Here is an 18,056-nt window from a genome sequence, read left to right as displayed (position 1 = left end):
TGATTTCGCCATCTCCATCTTAAATTTTGTTGGTGAAATGCATTGGTTGAGGCAACTCCGATTACTGATTGGCCTCAACTTGCCGTTTACCTTCTGAACAAGAAACAGCCTGGAATAAAACCCCAATCTCCACTGCCTCTTTTTCAATGAGTGACTGTATCTCCTGCTGTAGAAAGGCATCCTTCTATTGATCTGATGGTATGTCCATGAAGAGGGGAGAGGAGGAAAGGGAAGGGGGTTGGATAAATGAAATCCGAAACCCGTCCAAAATGACCTGGATTGTTGTGAGGGAGTAGGCTGATCCAGTGAGAATAAAATTGCAGGAGGCAGCCGTACACCACTAGGCTGTCTGCGGGTTGTGGCAAAGGTAGGTCAATGTCTACAACAAGGAGGCTTGATGGCAGAGAAACTTAGTTTCTTGACACCTCTGTATGACTGCCTCCTAGCTTGGTTAGGCTGTTGTCTCCTGGCATTGGGCTGGGATCTGTTACACATTTGACTGAAAAGATCCCTTGTCTGAACTTTTTCAATTTGTCCTCCAAGGAGTAATAATCACCCAAACGGGGTTATCTGTAAAGTTAGGGTATGACGAAGCTTGAGGAACGTGGACCTCAGAAATGTGTCAAATTATATCAGGTCTAAGTTGGTGAGCTGCCTGGTTAACAACTCTAGCAATCCTGGACTTCCAAGCATGGTAATTGCTGGATTTCTGTGCAAACTGGAAAATTGCCATTGAAGACATAGCGGCTATGTTCCAGACTAGCTTTAATGTGGCTTTGTCCACTTTATAAAACATTGGAGTGGACATATGAACTGCTGCTAGATTTTTGTCAAGGGCCGAGGGATCAGTACTGAAATCATCAGAGTGAGTTTGTACAAGCGACAAGAGAACCTCGCTGGTACTTGGCTTTCTGACAAGAAAGCCTTAGAAATCCAGAGGTCACCAATTCTACCCGACAGCCAATCAATGATCTCCTTAATATTAACTGATTGGGGAAGGAGCCAAAAGGACGGCTGTTATCATCAAAACAGAAGAAATGATGCCATTTCCTCGCGCAAAGAAAATCTCATCTAGAACAAATCCAGACAATGGGAACAATGTTGAATACCAAAAAATCTATCACATTTTAATTCATGCAGATGCAAAAGACTGCAGCAGTCACAAGTACATGTATTTGTTAGTGAAGAAGGAAAACTATTGACTACACCCAGTCCTATTCAACAATTTTCTTTTAACTTACACAAGGTGATAAACTTGAACAGTTTGAAATCTGTCCCATAGCTCATTCTATGCTAATTTCATTTATTCCATCAGCACCTTCATTTCCTGGTTAAATATCTCAGCATACAAAAGAGAAATTCCAAATCTGTTTCCCATGTACAATTTAAGGACAGATGATGACAGGATTTTATCTTAAGGGAGACCTCCCCCTTTATCAAAGAAAAAAAAGAGGGAAGGAAGAAATGGTCAAAGGTCAATATTTATCTCAACTTCAGGATCTGTTTCTCTTTCTTCCTGCTCCACTTTCTTATAGCTCTAATGAAATCAAAATCTTTGACGTATGTCACCTCTAACTGTATAAGCGTTAATCTGTTAATTAATTCTGAGAATACTCTGCTCCATTTCATTGTATCAATATTGTTCAGTGCTTTTTTCTCAAGGGGCATATACATAGCTAGCTTTGTCAGCTTGAATATGTTGGGAAACTGATCTTTGTGACTGTTTTGTACAATTTTCCAGAGATCACAGATATCATCTTTTGGATACATCTGCTCCAAAATAGGATTTTTCACTAACATAAACTTTCTTTGTTAAATCAGTAATTTACTGACTAGTAAACCAAATTTCTTACCTGTTCCATAATGCTGTATAAGGGTATTTAGTCCATCAATGCTTGTGCAAACAGAGGTATTAAAATAAAGATCTGTACTTCTTAATTGCATTTTTAACCCTTATTTTATTCAATTTATCTTAACCCTGATATGGATACATATATATGGTTTTGTTGCACATGATCCACGGGGCAAATTTGATTAATTAAATAAATGAAACTTGAATTATACTTTTAATTTGTCTGCATTTTAATTAGGCTAAACATTCTGACCTATGTACATTTAATTTCGAAATATCACTGAAAGGGTCATGCCATCAATTTTTTGTCCACCCAGCATGTACAAATGGCTCGTATTTAACACCATTTTCAGGCTCAAAATAACTCCTGGTGTCTTCATTAATGCTTTCCCAGTTCCAATAATCTGATATACTTCATAACTTTAAATATTATTGCCATCATCACTATCATCAGCATGTATTTGACAAATGAAATCATAATGAAACACGCCGGGAATCAGACATTTTGGGTTTTCTAGGTAGCCCATATTTTAAAAACACATTTGTAAAACTTTCTTCACGAATGGTTCAAACTATGCCATAATTTGTATTCCTGGGCATATTGTTCATATCAAATTTAGTTTCACAACCATTCATATCGTGCCTGAAGAACCCAGATGTGGAACAATTGCTACCTGAAAAACGGATGTTTTGACAAGAACAGTTAAATAAAAATTGCATACTTAGCCAAGCACATTTTCATATGTGAGACTTTCAAAGAATTTGCAGGAGTTTTCACATTTCACTGTTCTCCAAGCATGCAAATTTGTACAAATTTCACACAATTCACGCAATGGCACACCCTGACAGCATCTCCACTTAAGTACTTGACATATCTAATGACTTTCCTTCAAAGTCTCTCTCTTGCTCTGCCAATACTTCCTGTTTGTCATGCAGATAATAAGCTATATTGATTTCTGATTGGTAGTAATTTTTTAACCTGCAGCAGAACAAGCAATAACATGCATGCAGTAAGTATCATTTTATATTGATATGTGTAATGTTTCAGCAAAAGTATCGATGCATCGATGAATTGTTTCACCCCTGGTGTTGGGCATTCTGAAGTTGCCAACACCCTGTAAATTTCCTTGACTGCAGCCTTGATGTTAATTTCAGTCTGTTCCATGGTCAGACCTGAGGACAACTAATTTAATGGAGCTCTGCCATAGAAACTGTTGAGTCCTGATCTGGTTCTGGATGACATTGATGACTAAATTCTGTCCTCTTTGAAAATGTCATTAACTCTCCCATTTGGATAAGCTACATCAGACAGCATCAATGATTAAATTCTGTCCTCTTTGAAAATGTCATTAACTCTCTCATTTGGATAAGCAGTGAACATGTAGAAATCCAGCACTACCAAAATGGTTGGTTTGTTTGTCTGGCGTATGGTCGGCATGGATACTGGCAGTATAGAAGATGGTCTGACTATCCAAAGGCCTGGCTGCATGGACAGATTCCTCACTGAAATCAGTCATAGTGAGGATATATCGCCAATGGCATCGATAAATGGATGAATCCCTGTAAATCCTAGCTGGCTGGACCATTTTATCAAAAAAGTCCCCCCACTGGGATGCTTTGATAGCAGGTGACAATGAGGCTGTATTATGCAATGGATCCAGTACAAACCCCATGCCCGAAGGCCATGCTTGGACATGCAGGGGTCTTGCGCCCATTGGGCAGCCTAATTTTGGGGGACGATTACCCAATGACTTGGAAAAAAGTGTGGAAGCAAGCCAAGGAAATAAATGCAATATCAGGCCTGATGTCAATAATTGTGTCATCGTTTGCTGGACCAGATGATGCATCTGTTCAAAGGTGAATGGTTGTTCCATCTCAACATTATTCTCCTCCACTGCCACTGATGTTACTGTGGCTAATGGTTACAAATGACAAGGTTGGGGTTGGGGGGAACACAGTATCCCCCCACAAGACTCGCAATAGAGGTTGATTTTGGATGGATACTGAGGATGTCAACTTTACCTTTCCTTGACCTATTCCATCTTCCTTCCCTTTTCATGCTTTCTGGATTACTGTAGTTCAGACTTCCTATGCCCATGCATTACATATGTTGCATGGCATAGACAATACACACTTAGTACATACAACACACGAGTCATGGTTGTCTTTAGTTTACTTTGAACATTTTGCATTTAGTTGACATTCCTGCCAAAAGGACAAAAGAAGACAAAACAAAACATAAATTAGCTGGTCAGCATGTTACTAACTAAAACCACCCAGTTACTAACAGAGTAAGCTAAAATAGTGTCACACTAACTAATAAATAACAACACGAGTTCAATGACAGCATGTTGTAATGTGGTTTTAAATAAAGTTCGTGAAGGTGACAAAGTCACTCAAATTTGGATTTTTAAAAAGAAATAATGTTGTTGTTGTTATTGTAGGGTTTAACGCCATTTTTCAGCACACGATAGGCTATACATGGCAGCCAGTATTAATGGTGGAGGAAGAACCCGGGAAATCCCCGGAAAGAATCACCGACCCACGAGAAGCTACTGGCAAGCTTTCTCACATACCCATATTGGCCAAATCCGAGACTCGAACCCAAGCAGACAGAGGTGAGATGGCAGTGATCCGTAACGGAGAGCGCTTTAGACCAATGGACCACTCGTGGCCCCTAAAAATAATGTATACAACTTGAAAAAGAATGATTGTCCAACACAATAAATCAAAACGTAAAATTGGATGGTCCAATTTTAACAATAAGATGGCTTGGATTGTTTGAGTTATAATGTATATGTTATTGGTTTGGTACAGCAGAAAAGCTTAAAAACTAGCAACACCTGGCAGTGGCAAGGGGAGGTAATGGGCAAGAGTCATTGCCCCTTTGTAATATGAGCTAGACAGGAAAAGATAATTGTCATCTTTTAGTAAGACTCGATTTGCGAGGTAGCAGGCTTATATCCCTAATATTGTGACTGGTGAATGTATTTGAAGGAGAAATTTATATTGCTTTCATTATCTGGTCATAATAAAATTATGCCTTAATAAAATCGAAAATGGATACATTTCAAATGACAGCAAAAAATTTATGAAAAATTAAAATAACTGCAATAAATGTATTATAAATGATGCAAATTATCTGTCACCAAATTTTATATTTATTCTATTTTGTTCAAATATAAACTGTACAGATACAAACACTGGTGAGAGTGCCATCACATTAATGGCAGTTTTTCAAACAATTTTTATGGTTTGTAGGTGGTGAAAGTGTGTCTGCCATATAAAAGAATAACAGAATCTGGTGTCTAATTATCATACAACCCTGGAAATTTGCATACATTCTGAAACACAGCTAAATAGATATTTCTAATCTATTGAAGCATCTCCATTTCATTTCATTGTTCTGAGTTCTGCATACACAGTTTTCTTCGTGTTGCATTCACCATTACATTTCATTTCTTTCTACATTCTGTTTTAATTTCACAGGTAACACCACACATTTTACAGTCTGTACAAGAATTATGTCCTGTAACACAAACATTCTTTCATGGACTAAGGCCACGATTTGAATATGGTTTCTCACTGTCCATACAATTATGTAATATTTTAAACAAATGTCTTTGGTATATGTGAACCATCTTAGTAGCAAAACTCTTCAAGCAGGCAACAAGCCATATATACTACCTCTTGGTTATAGCTTTCTTGCAAAGTGGACATGGCACAGATTTCTTCTTGTCAAGGAACTCCATCAAACAGTACCTATAAGTCACAAATTTACATATAAATCAATAAATCTGAGTGATCATTTGGTATGGCTATGTCAGACGGGTCATACAGTGTAAGATGCCACTTACCATCATCAACTTGTTTTCATGTCTAACCAGTGTCAGATATACCAAGCTGTTCTTTTTAACTTACACATGTATTATATCTTCTTAAACAGCAATCTTGAAGCTGCTTCATTTGTCACATACTTATAGTGGCCATTAAAGAAAGGTTGTACTTCACTGAAGTAATGGGAAATTATTTCATATTTACATTAAGCCCAAAAACAATGTCTTTCCTTTTGCATTGCTTTTAAAATTAGGGTAGGCAGGCTGTTTTTTTTTTTTTACAAAACATTAAATATATTTAATATTATGGGTTTTTATGCCATAGGGAAATAAGTGCCAGAGTCAGCAATGAGAAACAAGGACAGTCATCCAACTGGAAACACATATTTTTTTCTGCCGTATACATCATGGATAGTTTAACAACAGCAATAAGGATATTGCAGTGCAGCCTTATTTATCACATACCTATAATGGCTGTTGGTTGTGCTTTATATTAAAGTAAAGGGAAATTATTTCATGTTTACATTACATTTCATGAGTGGTTTAACAGCAATAAGAAGATTGCAGTGCAGCCTTAACTGCAACATGCCTATAACAGCTGTTAAAGAAAGGTTGCACTTTGTCAGTGCACAAAGAAAATTTGTTTTAGACACAGGCCCCCGCTGGTGACTGAAATTCCAAAAGACTGGACTCCAATTTCCACATGCTCAAAATGTCTCCTTTTTGATTATTATCACACAAAGTTGCAATAGCTACAGTTCGAATATAAATTCAATAGGGTTCAAATTGGGGGGTTTCAAGGTAACACAGGTGTCATTAGTGTTCATGACTACACTCATTAGAGACTGACAAGTCCTGGTGTTCAAACTTCTCTGCTGGATTCTCTGAGTGAATCCAGGTCAAAACTGAGTTGGCATATGTCACTGTGTTGTTTGCAGTATGTGCAAAGAATTAATAGCTCCCCCAATGTTTTTTCTTTTTGTCACTAATGTGCTTCACAAAGTAAAAATCTGTCAACAAAGAGTTCTTAAATTTATTTTTGTTGGGCCTTGCTGATTGCTTCCTAAATTGACTTAAAAATTAATTACACTTTAACACTATTCTGACAAATGAAATGATCATGTTTTGCATTCTATATACGCAGTAAAATCCGACTTCAAAGAAATGCTGCTGATGTTCACAAACTTCTCAAAAATATAATACATAGCAGCTAAACATTTTCATTCAAGGCAATAATATGTAATAACTTTTGTTCTTGTACACACATCTATCATCTCTTTGACTCACCTATAATGGGTTGTACCATTTCCTGATCCTACCTATGCAAATTAGCACAATAAGCTCACCCACTGCAGATTTAAACACATCTCACTAGTTATTGTCTGCCAATTAAGTAATAAGTGAAATTGTGGTTTATACCTGACCTTTAACTGCCACTAATTTAACTGCCCAAGGGATAGTTTACATCAGCTCCAATCATGACCATTTACCATTTATACATGCTACATGTAACAGGCACATAATAAAAGTGGTGTGGGGGTTTTTTTTGGGGGGGGGTGAAGATTGCTGAAAATTGTGTTTTCTTGAAACAAGACGATGTCAGGAGGTTTGGGAGCACAAAATCGTATTTTTAACATTATATGCCACACAGTAATTTGATTAAAATCAGATCTCTATTTCATGTAGTCACAGTGGTAATCTGATTTGGATTACAACGTGTCAGTATGCCAACATCATGAAAATACATTACACATTTCATCAGCATGATCGAAGTTTCCTCAGGCAAATTAGAATTTGTTTTTTTGACAAGCCTGATGGGCACCTCACTTTGAATACAGGACTGGCCCTATCTAAAGTTAGAGGGGCCCTGGGCGTTGGGCTATTGGATTTTTTTTTAGCAATGTCTTTATATTCAAGGGATATATTTCACATTTAATATTATATTTCATGGATGTTTCTGGCAAGCAAAGGAAATGCTTAAATCAAAGCCAAGAAAAATGTGCAAGAACATACTTTCCCAAAAAAGGGAATAACTGTGCCTTTAATGGTCATGTACTCACAGAAAAAGTTATTTATGTATATTTCATTTGTTATATGCCTAACCTTTGTCCACAAACGACAACAGGAGTTTGGGCCAGCCTGACTAATGTCATTTTTTAAAATACATTTACTTGGATTTGAGTTCTGGACTTTGGTTTTTCACTCGGAGATTCAACTGTCTACCTGATTTGTGACATGTAAGGTTTAGCCTTAAAATGTTTTGGAAATCAACTTCAGACTCTCATTTGGTCACTTTATTGTCTTAGATTTCTATAAAAACTTCTGATGATCAGAATTATTTCATTCTTCTTGTAAGTTCAGTCTCTAGAGTTATTTACTGTTGTGTTCATATATAATTTGAGAGGAATGATTTATTTTAATTATTCACTGGAATTACAAAGTGCTCATTAATTTTTAGACCAAAATAATGTTTTGGGATTATTGAGGACTCATTCAAAGACATACTGAATAATAATATTGCGATACATCAAACCAATAACTGAGTAATAAAAATAAATTTATGCGTTGGCTAAAGAGCTGAGAAAGTAAGCCAAGCTCATAGAGGGACATCCATAAAGTATGTATACAAAAACAAACAACAGTTTCAACCTCCTTCTCCACCTTTTGTACAGTGTACACTTTAGTACCCATCCACTCCACATTATGTACACTTGTGCGTCATCCCACCTTCCAACAATAACTGGGACAATCAAACTATGAAAGAGGAAGTTGATTCATTTATTAAAAATAAGCAAATTTTAAAATGACTCGCTTGCTGGCTTGTTGCAGCTGAAATTAGACTCAAATATTGGGACTCGTGTAATTAAAGAACTTATGTAAGTTGACTCCCCCCACCCCCAGACAGTGCAGAACATATAACTTATTAACAGTCACCCCTCCCCATAAGCAGGTGTATGGTTTTCTCAAAACCCCTCCCACCCCTCCATGCATATGTAATTTAAGGATGTCCCCATACATATTATTAATTATAATGCAGACATCTGAATCAATAAACATGACAAAATTTATTTAAATTTAAAGATAAGGCATTTCAATTGTTTTCCTCTAACACTTCCTAAACTCACCTACAAAACTGGTGGCCACACTTTGTTGACACAGGGTTGCTGAGCATGTCTAGGCTGGAAAATAAAATAAAACCTGATGCAAAAACAGATTATGCACGCTATATAGCTCATCTCATTTTGGAAAGACTGATTACACATGTTTATATATCGCTCATTTCATTTTGGCAAGACTGATCAGAATACATAGATCAGTGACAGCCCTACATGTGTTTCTGAATTGTGGGAGAGAAGTGATAATTTTTTTACATAAATCTGAAAGAACTCAGTTGCATGTCTTACATGTTATGAAAATCAACACAGGTGGCACTCTACAGTTTTGTATTTTGCACAGTTAGATTTTTAAAGAAACAGAATTTCCCATTTTCCTCAACGGTTATACTGGCTTTTTAAAAAAGACCTTGTATATCTTAGGTATTGTTAAAAGAACTTTTGATTCCCTTTATTTGGTGTATCATTGATGGTTGTAGTTTGGGTTATAGAGTATACAGCTTGGCCTTACTTCAGATGTGCACATATAAAAAAAACTGCATGCTCCACTTGGTCAATTTCACTTCTTGGACTTTGAAGTAAATTGCAAAAACAAATGCCCATTAACTCATTACAATTTGCATATTTGGTAATTCATTAATCTTATTTTCAGAAGCTGGTATTGTTTTGTCTGACAAATCTAGTTTTCCCTATTTTAGTCACTGCTAAAGATAGTGTACTTCAGACTAATTCAGGCTAATATTTTAGCACAAGGGAGCAGTCATTTAGGTTACCTGTGTGCTTAGATCATTTAAAATTTCCACAAGTACAATATCCAAAGAAATTTCAACCACAGTACATGAAAGTAACACAGGTCTTCCAGCATTCTCTCCATTGTGCATGTTACAAATGCAAACAACTTCACCTCACACCTGTCACTCTCTCCGAAGTTCATAATATCCATGAAGAGCCCCTGGGTGATACGCTGTGGTCTATCCTTATCACCAAGAACTTTGCCCTCCTCCCGCAAGATAAAAAAGAGAAACTGTCAAGTTACCCACATTGTAATCATATATACTTATATATATGAGTGGTTTGGTAAGATCTGTAATGGTCTCAGCACACTTTCTTGGCACAGCTTCAGTGTATTCAGATACAGAGCAGTCAGTGACTTACTAGTCTTTCGTAGATTTGATATTCTCCAACAGTCATCCATACTGATTTTGTGCTATATAAAAAATGTTTTTACTTCGTCAGTTACAAATTTTGGAAGACTCAGTTATAACAATGATTTTTCTTTAAACAAAGCATATGCATGGACTCCACAAAATTTTATTCAAAAAAAGCAAGTTTTCAAAATGTTTATAAATGTATTCTACTAATAGTTTCAACAAAATGTCTTTTGGGCCTACCAGTGAACCTTTTGACAGGCAAACTAGTAGATACAATTAAAAGGACTATCAGTTCCAGTGTTCATTTTCTATGCAGTCTGTCACTGGGTATTGCAAAATTTCAGTAATCTAAATGGGTGCCGATTATTGTCTATTCATCTGAGAAGCTACATCTAATTTTGTGGATTAAATAAATTCCAGTCAGGGTCCACATAAGGGGGGTGTCAAGATAAATGACAGCTTGAGTCTGCCTTTGTCCCTAAACATGCTATAAAAAAAACTAAATTCACTTCAACTCACATTAATTTCACACCTTTAACCCACCCCCTTTTCTTTCAATATAATGCATTAACAATCAAAGTAAATGCCTTTTTCTGGGGTCAAAATCCATGTTAGAGGTGGGTGAAAAGTGATAAAAGAAGTTTTACTTTCTGTCAGAGGTTACAATAGAAGCTGGTAGTTGAAAATATTTATCCATGTATTTCTACAGGAATTGCCACCACTGATTCCAGGACTGAAGAAAAAAATTAAACAATTTTATAATACACTGACATATTAACACTGACTTCAATATGTCAAAAATGTACATGGATATTGAAAGAGAAAATTGGGAAAATGTATTGTTAGCTCAAAAATTCTAGATAACCAAATGTACATGTTTCCGCAAATTTTGTACAAATGATGTTATGGAACTATATATATATATATATATATATATATATATATATATATACCAGGAAAGATTCAACTCCATTGGATATGGAAATTTAAGTTTGATTCTTGCTTTAATCTTGATAACATTAATGTCATTTATGGAAACATTGGAGTAACAAGTCAGTGTGTATTCTGGTCGATAGCTCTTGTTATCCTATCAAAATTCATGCAGGTATTTAGGTATACCTGTGAACAGTCTTAATAGGTACTCTGAATTATTGTGAAAAATACTTATTTTTGGACTTAATTAATAAGATATTACTCTTCCTATCAATAATCTTAAAACAACTCGTATTTGCTGAAAATTGCCAGTTATGACATGTAATTAGATTAATAATAGTTAAGCAGTATCGTTTCATGTGTCAACAGTTGTGTAAACATTTAAAAATGTGTGTGAACATGACAGACTTAAACACAACATATACTTTCAGCAGTGTAGTATAATAAAGCAGGCAGAGAGTATCATATACCCACACCACAATGCATCCTCTTCTTAAGTGGATTAATTATTTTTCTTTCATGAATGTAAAGTTTTTTTTATTATTCTATCACTAGGCAAGATGCATTTTCTCATATTTCTTTTTTAACATTTTTTAAAAGATCTTTATAAATTACGAGATATTAACACATGGTAATGATTTAATGTCATTATCAATGAAACCCAAAAAATATGCATGTTAGGCTGATCAAATCCCATAACCCAATGTCCCAGACTACTAATTTTTGAAATTGGGCTAGTAGATTTTTTCCAAGTCACTAGTCCCACACCAGCTTTTTCCTAATGTAAAAAGTCAGGAATGTTTGTATGATTTAGTCACTTTATCTAACATTATCTGGCCATTCATTCCCTTGAAGCATACTGAATTTTGTATTCCACCACTTTATGCATATATTTCCATCCAGTTTTATACCTAATATTGGTCACTGATAACTGGTTTATGCAAATTGTTCATGTAACACATGTTCTATTTCCACTTGACTGCATTCTGGGCTAAGCGACCAAATCAAAACACACCATACACAACAAAACAATTTATTTGAGCATCATGTGTTTTGGAGAGGCCATTTTATTTTGTTGATATCATGTGATAACATGTAACTGATGATTCAATTTTCAGAAGTTTTCTTGACAGTTATGTCACCCTTTGCTACAAGTAAAAAAAATGTTTATGTGGAGATTGTTACCCACCAATATATATAAATACACTGATGCAGTCACACTTGAGTATTAAGCAATGGGTGGTGCGTGGTCAAAGATAAAGACGGAAGTGACAGGACAGTCAGAAGAGTAATGATAGGAAAGGCAGAAATAAGTAAAAGAGTGTCAGTGTACGTTTTCATCCCTTCATACTCAGACCCATCTGGCTACCGTAGCAGCGATGAGATAGGGAACCACAACCGGCAAAGCCCTGAGAATCACTAGTTCTTACTTGTAGCTGACTAGACTAGTTCATTAGAATGTGACTTTGGAAAGCTCCTGCTTGTGAGATACCAAGTCAGGAGCTTCTGCAATTATTGATGGTAATTTGTTCCAAGGTCCTATTGTACATGGGAAGCAGCTGAACTTGAAACAATTTGTCTTCTTGAAGGATCTCACAGTCCTTGGAGGCATTTATTTCCTGGGAGACTATACAGTTATCTGCAAAAAGTATTGTGTTGGATTTGACACTCGCAGGTAGATCACTGATGAACACCAGGAAACAGATGGGACCCAAAACACTCTCTTGAGGTACCCCACTAGCAAATGGTGCTGAGTCTAATGTTGCTCAATCTACTATAACTCTCTGCGATCTGTCAGGAAATCTCTGATCCATTTCTTAGTACTACCCTTGATGCTAAAGTGGTCCAACTTAGTGAGGAGTCTTTCATGGGGGACACAATCGAAAGCCTTACTGAAGTCAAGGATAGCAAGGTCATACTGCTTCCCTGTGTCTAAGAATTTGGCAAGCTCATCCACTAGGGTTATGAGCTGTGTTTCACAGCTTCGTTTGGCATGGAAACCATGCTGGCAATCTGTTAGAATGTTGAAGTGACCTAGATGTTGCTGGCCTCAAATCTTTCTCCATTTTTGAAGACAGCTGTAACGTTTTCTGTTTTCCACACATTAGGGACATATCTGTTGAGAGGCACTTCTGGTAAATATAACTTAAATACGGTGCACACTCTTCTTCTAGATCTTTCAGGATCCTTGCTGGAATCATGTCTGGTCCTGTGGCTTTTTGTGGGTTCATTTTCCACAACAAGCTGTATACACCTTATTTAGTAAGTTGGATGTCAGGCATTGGTGGGTAATGATCTCCATGTAGGCTTGGTAGATCACTCTTATCCTCTTGTGTGAAGACTGACTGGAATTGACGATTCAGTATGTTAGAATTGTTGGATGCCTCTGAATGTAGTTTCCCCATGTTCCTTGAGTGGTGTCACACCACAGTTGTCTCTACATAAGGACTTAATGTAGTTCTAAAATCTCTTCTGCTTGTTCAGTTATTGTTACTGATTTGAATTACCAACTTCTATCAAGTCTTCAATATATCTCCAGTAGGCCTGCCATTCTAAGCATTGTGATTTGCTTTTGTTTCTTTGTATAGTTTCTGATCTCGTTTTCCCTGTTGTTTTCTGTCTGCAAACAATTTGTTCCATCTTCTGTCTTGGGCTCTAATGGATTTGTCTATACAAGGCTTATTTGTTTTGTTTCCAGATAAGGTCTTATATATATATATATATATATATATATATATATATATATATATATATATATACACAGAAGACAATTCTGTGCTCAGGTGCCTTAAAGCACTACACACACACACACACACATATATATATATATAGTAGATTCTGCCCATGTTAATAGCATAGAACCTCACAATATCTTGAATATTATTACATGAATTGTCCTGTAAATAAAAAAATGTAAACAATTTGTATAAAACTCACTCTAGTTTATTTTGCTTTTCCTACCATTATTCAAACAAATTTAAATCATAATACATTCCTGTTCGTGAGTATTATGGTAAAACTATTTCCTTTTCCGAGTATATAACGTTGTTTCAATAGTAACAACTTAGATACGGGTCAGAATTCTCACCATATTGAACACTCTAGATTTTTCTGCATCAATCCAATTATTTCTTGAATTTTTGTGTAAGAAGCCATCTTTTTCCTTTATACAGATGCGTAGTATCCTTGACGATTTACAACTGGGACAGTGAAGCCATCTTAGTTTATCAATTGCGCTTTTACAGTTCGGCATTAGTCGAATCTTCTTCACCTTTTAACACATTCTTAATTAGAACTGCAAACGCTTTAATTTGTTTAGTGTTTTTTTTTCTTCTCAATCAGACAAAGCAATACATGTTCATTATTTAAAACAAAAATTAAACGGTGTCCTTTTTAAATATTGCATAAGTCTTTATTGCCGCCAGTTAAATGTACCGCTGGAATGCATTTTCGTGGTTTTCGCCAGGGAAGAGCTCTGTCTAACATATTATTTTTTCTTCAAGTTCGTTGCCTGTTCCGGAATAAATGTTGTAACTTCGAAGTATCAATAAGTGTGCGCTATGCAAAAGTCCGAGAATCGCCAGCATTGTTTAGTTACCATACGCATCACAATAATTGTTTTCGAGAGGTTACTATCGCATACATATTAGTAGACGATGGATAGATACCTTTGCACCACTGGTCAAATTCAAAGGACATTTGGAGGTGGGATGTTTACAAAGAGAGTCATTTTAACAATAGAATTGACGGGAATGGCGGGGTACAACTCTTTAATCTCTGTGTCCGTGCTACTGCGTGAAAACGAAACTACCCACAAATTAAGTCAATGGCCCAGAGAAACAAATAAAAGCAGACTAAACGAGACAGTTTTTTTTTTAAATAAAAAAATACAAGTAACACCGAACCTCTGGGATTGTTCTACATGTCTGCATAAAGACGAAAACACCATAAAATCCCAGAGCCATGCTGGCAAAGCATAATCGAAACAGAAATAATTTCAAATGTTTTATAAAACATAGACAATTAGCGATGAAATACATATTTAAAATTTGCATAATCTTATTTCTAGGTCACCTCCGACCTACTGAGTGATAACAAGCTACCAACTGCTATTGGATTCGAGAAAAGTGTTAGACCGCCATACTACTAAAACAGTAGGTGTAAAATTAATAGAATATTTATTGACAAGTCGCAGATTTAAAATAATACAGTAGTTTTACGGTAGGGTGTTGAAACGTGAAGTTTTACAACACTGATCGGTCTAATTTATTATCTGCCATAGAGTTGCTCCCACTGTCGTGCTGTTTAAATCTTTACAATAAATGGAGAAGACGAAATGCTATAATTTGGGTTCTGACAAATCATCAAAGAAATGGAAAGAACTAATCCTAGATACCAACACTGAATGTAAAGTTCATTTTTGAGGAGGCAGCTTGATAGGGGAAGATCAAAGGCATGTTAATCTGTGTTGGGAGAATTTAATGACTGCACATTTAAGTGTTTCTTTAGTAGATCATCCAGTTCAGATATGTCCACGAGCATGTGATATGTATATTTCATTTATTTTGTGAGCTTAACTTTTTGTTCGTGATTGTAAGTTGTAAGCAACATGTTTACATAGATAACGTTAGTCTTTGATTGTCAGTTGTAAACGACATGGTTACGTAGCAAGAGTTCATGGTTAGTTCTATTTTACAAATCAACTGGGTTTTACCGTTGTAAATAACGGTATTTTATAGGTCAAATGACTATATATATATATATATATATATATATATATATATATATATATATATATATATATATATATATATATATATATATATTTATTTATTTATTTATTTATTTATTTATTTATTTATGTGTGTGTGTGGAATTATACGCAAATTATTCATTTCTGTTTTTTATCAGTCTGTGGGAATCCATGATCAGAGTTTGGAGTTTTGTCGTTGATATGAAATGTAATTCTATAAGAGTTATTTGAATTACTAAAGTGCTCATTTGACTTCAATACACTACTGTGGGATTATTGTGCACTCATTCATAGACACACTGGATTGCATTGTTCCGTTACATCTGGACAATCAAGACTATTGGAATTTATTAGGAACATTACCTACTTTTCGACCTTTGATAGGAAATTTTGGCATTTAAATCACGATACTACTGTCTCTTGAATTCTCACTTTGCATTGAAGAGAAATCAATAATTTGTTGATTGTTTTTTGAATTGTTGTTTTCACTTCTTTCTTTCATATATTTTAATACCTGGAGTAGTAACACATATATAAACATAAATACACACAAAATGCAAACAGGAAAATACAGGAGACATACAAATAAGATGTAAAAAAAAGTATCTCAGAAAAATTTACACAAACACTAGGTTGATGTTAACCATACAAAACAATCATAGATGTACAGCAAGGGTATTTGTGCATACTTTCAGATTCAATGAAAACAATTACCATTAGAACAAGTTCGTACTGTTGAAACGTTGTTGCTTAATTGGAAGTAATCGATGCACCGAAGATGCAGTGAGAATATTTTTTTAATTCTACTCACATCTGAAATGCCCGAAGGTCCTTCGATCAACAGAAAACAAAAAAAAAAAAAAATAAATAAATTAAGTATCAAAAACAAGCTTCTCCTACGGAGATGATGGATCAACAATAATGCTCATATAGTAGGATCATGAAAACTTAAAGTTAAAATAGAAGTCCATACAAAAACACAACAGTTAAACAAGAAAATGAAACAATGTAATGCAATAAGGCCACTAGTATGTTCACAATCTTGGTAATAAGTAATATCAACAAAGAAATTCAATCAGAGAACATTTTAAACAGTCTGAAGTTGATTTTTAATTACGTTTAAAAAATGCTCAAGAATAAACATAATGTGAAAAACTATAGGCTGGCTTACGATATTTGATAACTTAAAGAAAGTGAGAATCACATAGAAGATGGTACAATCATTACAATCTTTAGATCTCTTTTAAATTCCATTAAAAGAATATCTTTGTGAGGAAGATAGAAAGAAGAAAAACTAAACTGGTCATCAGGTCGTTTACATTTGTGTCAATAATTTTTGTCATTCAGCTTTTTAGTCCATATGTCCCTATGAATTGTATTAACTCTACACATGTATCGGTTATGATCATTCTAAACAAGTGTCCACTATAACATACAATGAGATTTTATGTGTGTGTGATTAAGATTTTTAACGCAGCCTTGACAAATTTTCAGTCATATCGCTACGATGTCTGCAGTGTGACAGTTTATAGTGATGTCTAGCACTGGGGCATCATGCCGCAGACATGTAGCATGATGTCCCACCCAGTCACATTATCCTGACACCAGGCCGACCAGTCCTAACACTGACCTCTTAATGCTGAGCGCCAAGCGAGGCAACTGTTAGTACCATTTGTGCGAGTCTTTGGAATGACTCGGCCGGGGCTCGAACCCGCAACATCCCGCATCCGAGGCGGATGCTCTAACCGAGATTTTATTATGTGTGCTAGGAACGGATTCAAGTTTGCTAGTTGCAGATATCATATATGTAAGTTTTCGCTCATAAATGTAAAAAAAATGTTAAAAAACGGATATAAGCTTTCTCTTGCGATGTGTTAGGTACTTGCAAAACTAAAAAAAAAAACAACACTAAACTAAACAGAACTAAACTCCACATGTTGCCAATTTCACCCAAATTAAATATACGAAACGTAGGATATAACCTTCTGTCAAGTTGTATAAAATGGAATATTTATAAGGATCCATGAGATCTCAGTATATAATATTTTTTTTTGTTTGAAATTATTTCCTGTGTACAACGTTGGAAGAGGGCTTATCGAATATTTCTGAAGTGGAAACTCTAGTTCGGTTGCTGATAATGACAAAAAATAAACATTAAAATAAAGAATACAGTTAACGACAAATATTGTGTTCTATGATACGGTTTGTTAAGATCATTTGAAAACTGGAATATATCCTCTGGTCATGGCTATTCCTAAAAAAGAAAAAGGATAAAAAAACAAGCAAAATTTTTAATGTCTGGAAACACACACAAAATCTTTCGAATGTGATGTAGCTCTGATGTTATCTTATTCCAAGAATGAATTATTTGTGTACTTCGTATATAAAATTTTCACTAAAGATACCCAATATGGAATA

At 35.3% G+C, this 18,056-nt stretch overlaps 1 protein-coding gene across 1 annotated transcript in view; it reads right to left on the bottom strand.

The window, feature by feature from the left end:
• Positions 1–14,552, bottom strand: part of LOC149779600 (uncharacterized) — a 92,272-nt gene extending 77,720 nt beyond the window's left edge. The window contains exons 1-3 of the mRNA XM_089938446.1: positions 13,974–14,552; positions 8,814–8,867; positions 5,540–5,614 (exon numbers count right to left, since the gene is read on the bottom strand). Of these exons, the coding sequence (XP_089794572.1) occupies positions 5,540–5,614; positions 8,814–8,867; positions 13,974–14,041 (197 nt within the window). The 5' untranslated portion in view covers positions 14,042–14,552. The remainder of the gene's footprint in view (positions 1–5,539; positions 5,615–8,813; positions 8,868–13,973) is intronic.
• Positions 14,553–18,056: the final 3,504 nt, after the last annotated feature.

The sequence above is a fragment of the Sinohyriopsis cumingii genome, chromosome 17, assembly GCF_028554795.1.
Source record: "Sinohyriopsis cumingii isolate HCF-2022 chromosome 17, ASM2855479v2, whole genome shotgun sequence".
In the NCBI taxonomy this organism is placed as follows: Eukaryota; Metazoa; Mollusca; class Bivalvia; order Unionida; family Unionidae; genus Sinohyriopsis; species Sinohyriopsis cumingii.
This window is presented reverse-complemented; position numbering and strand designations above follow the sequence as displayed.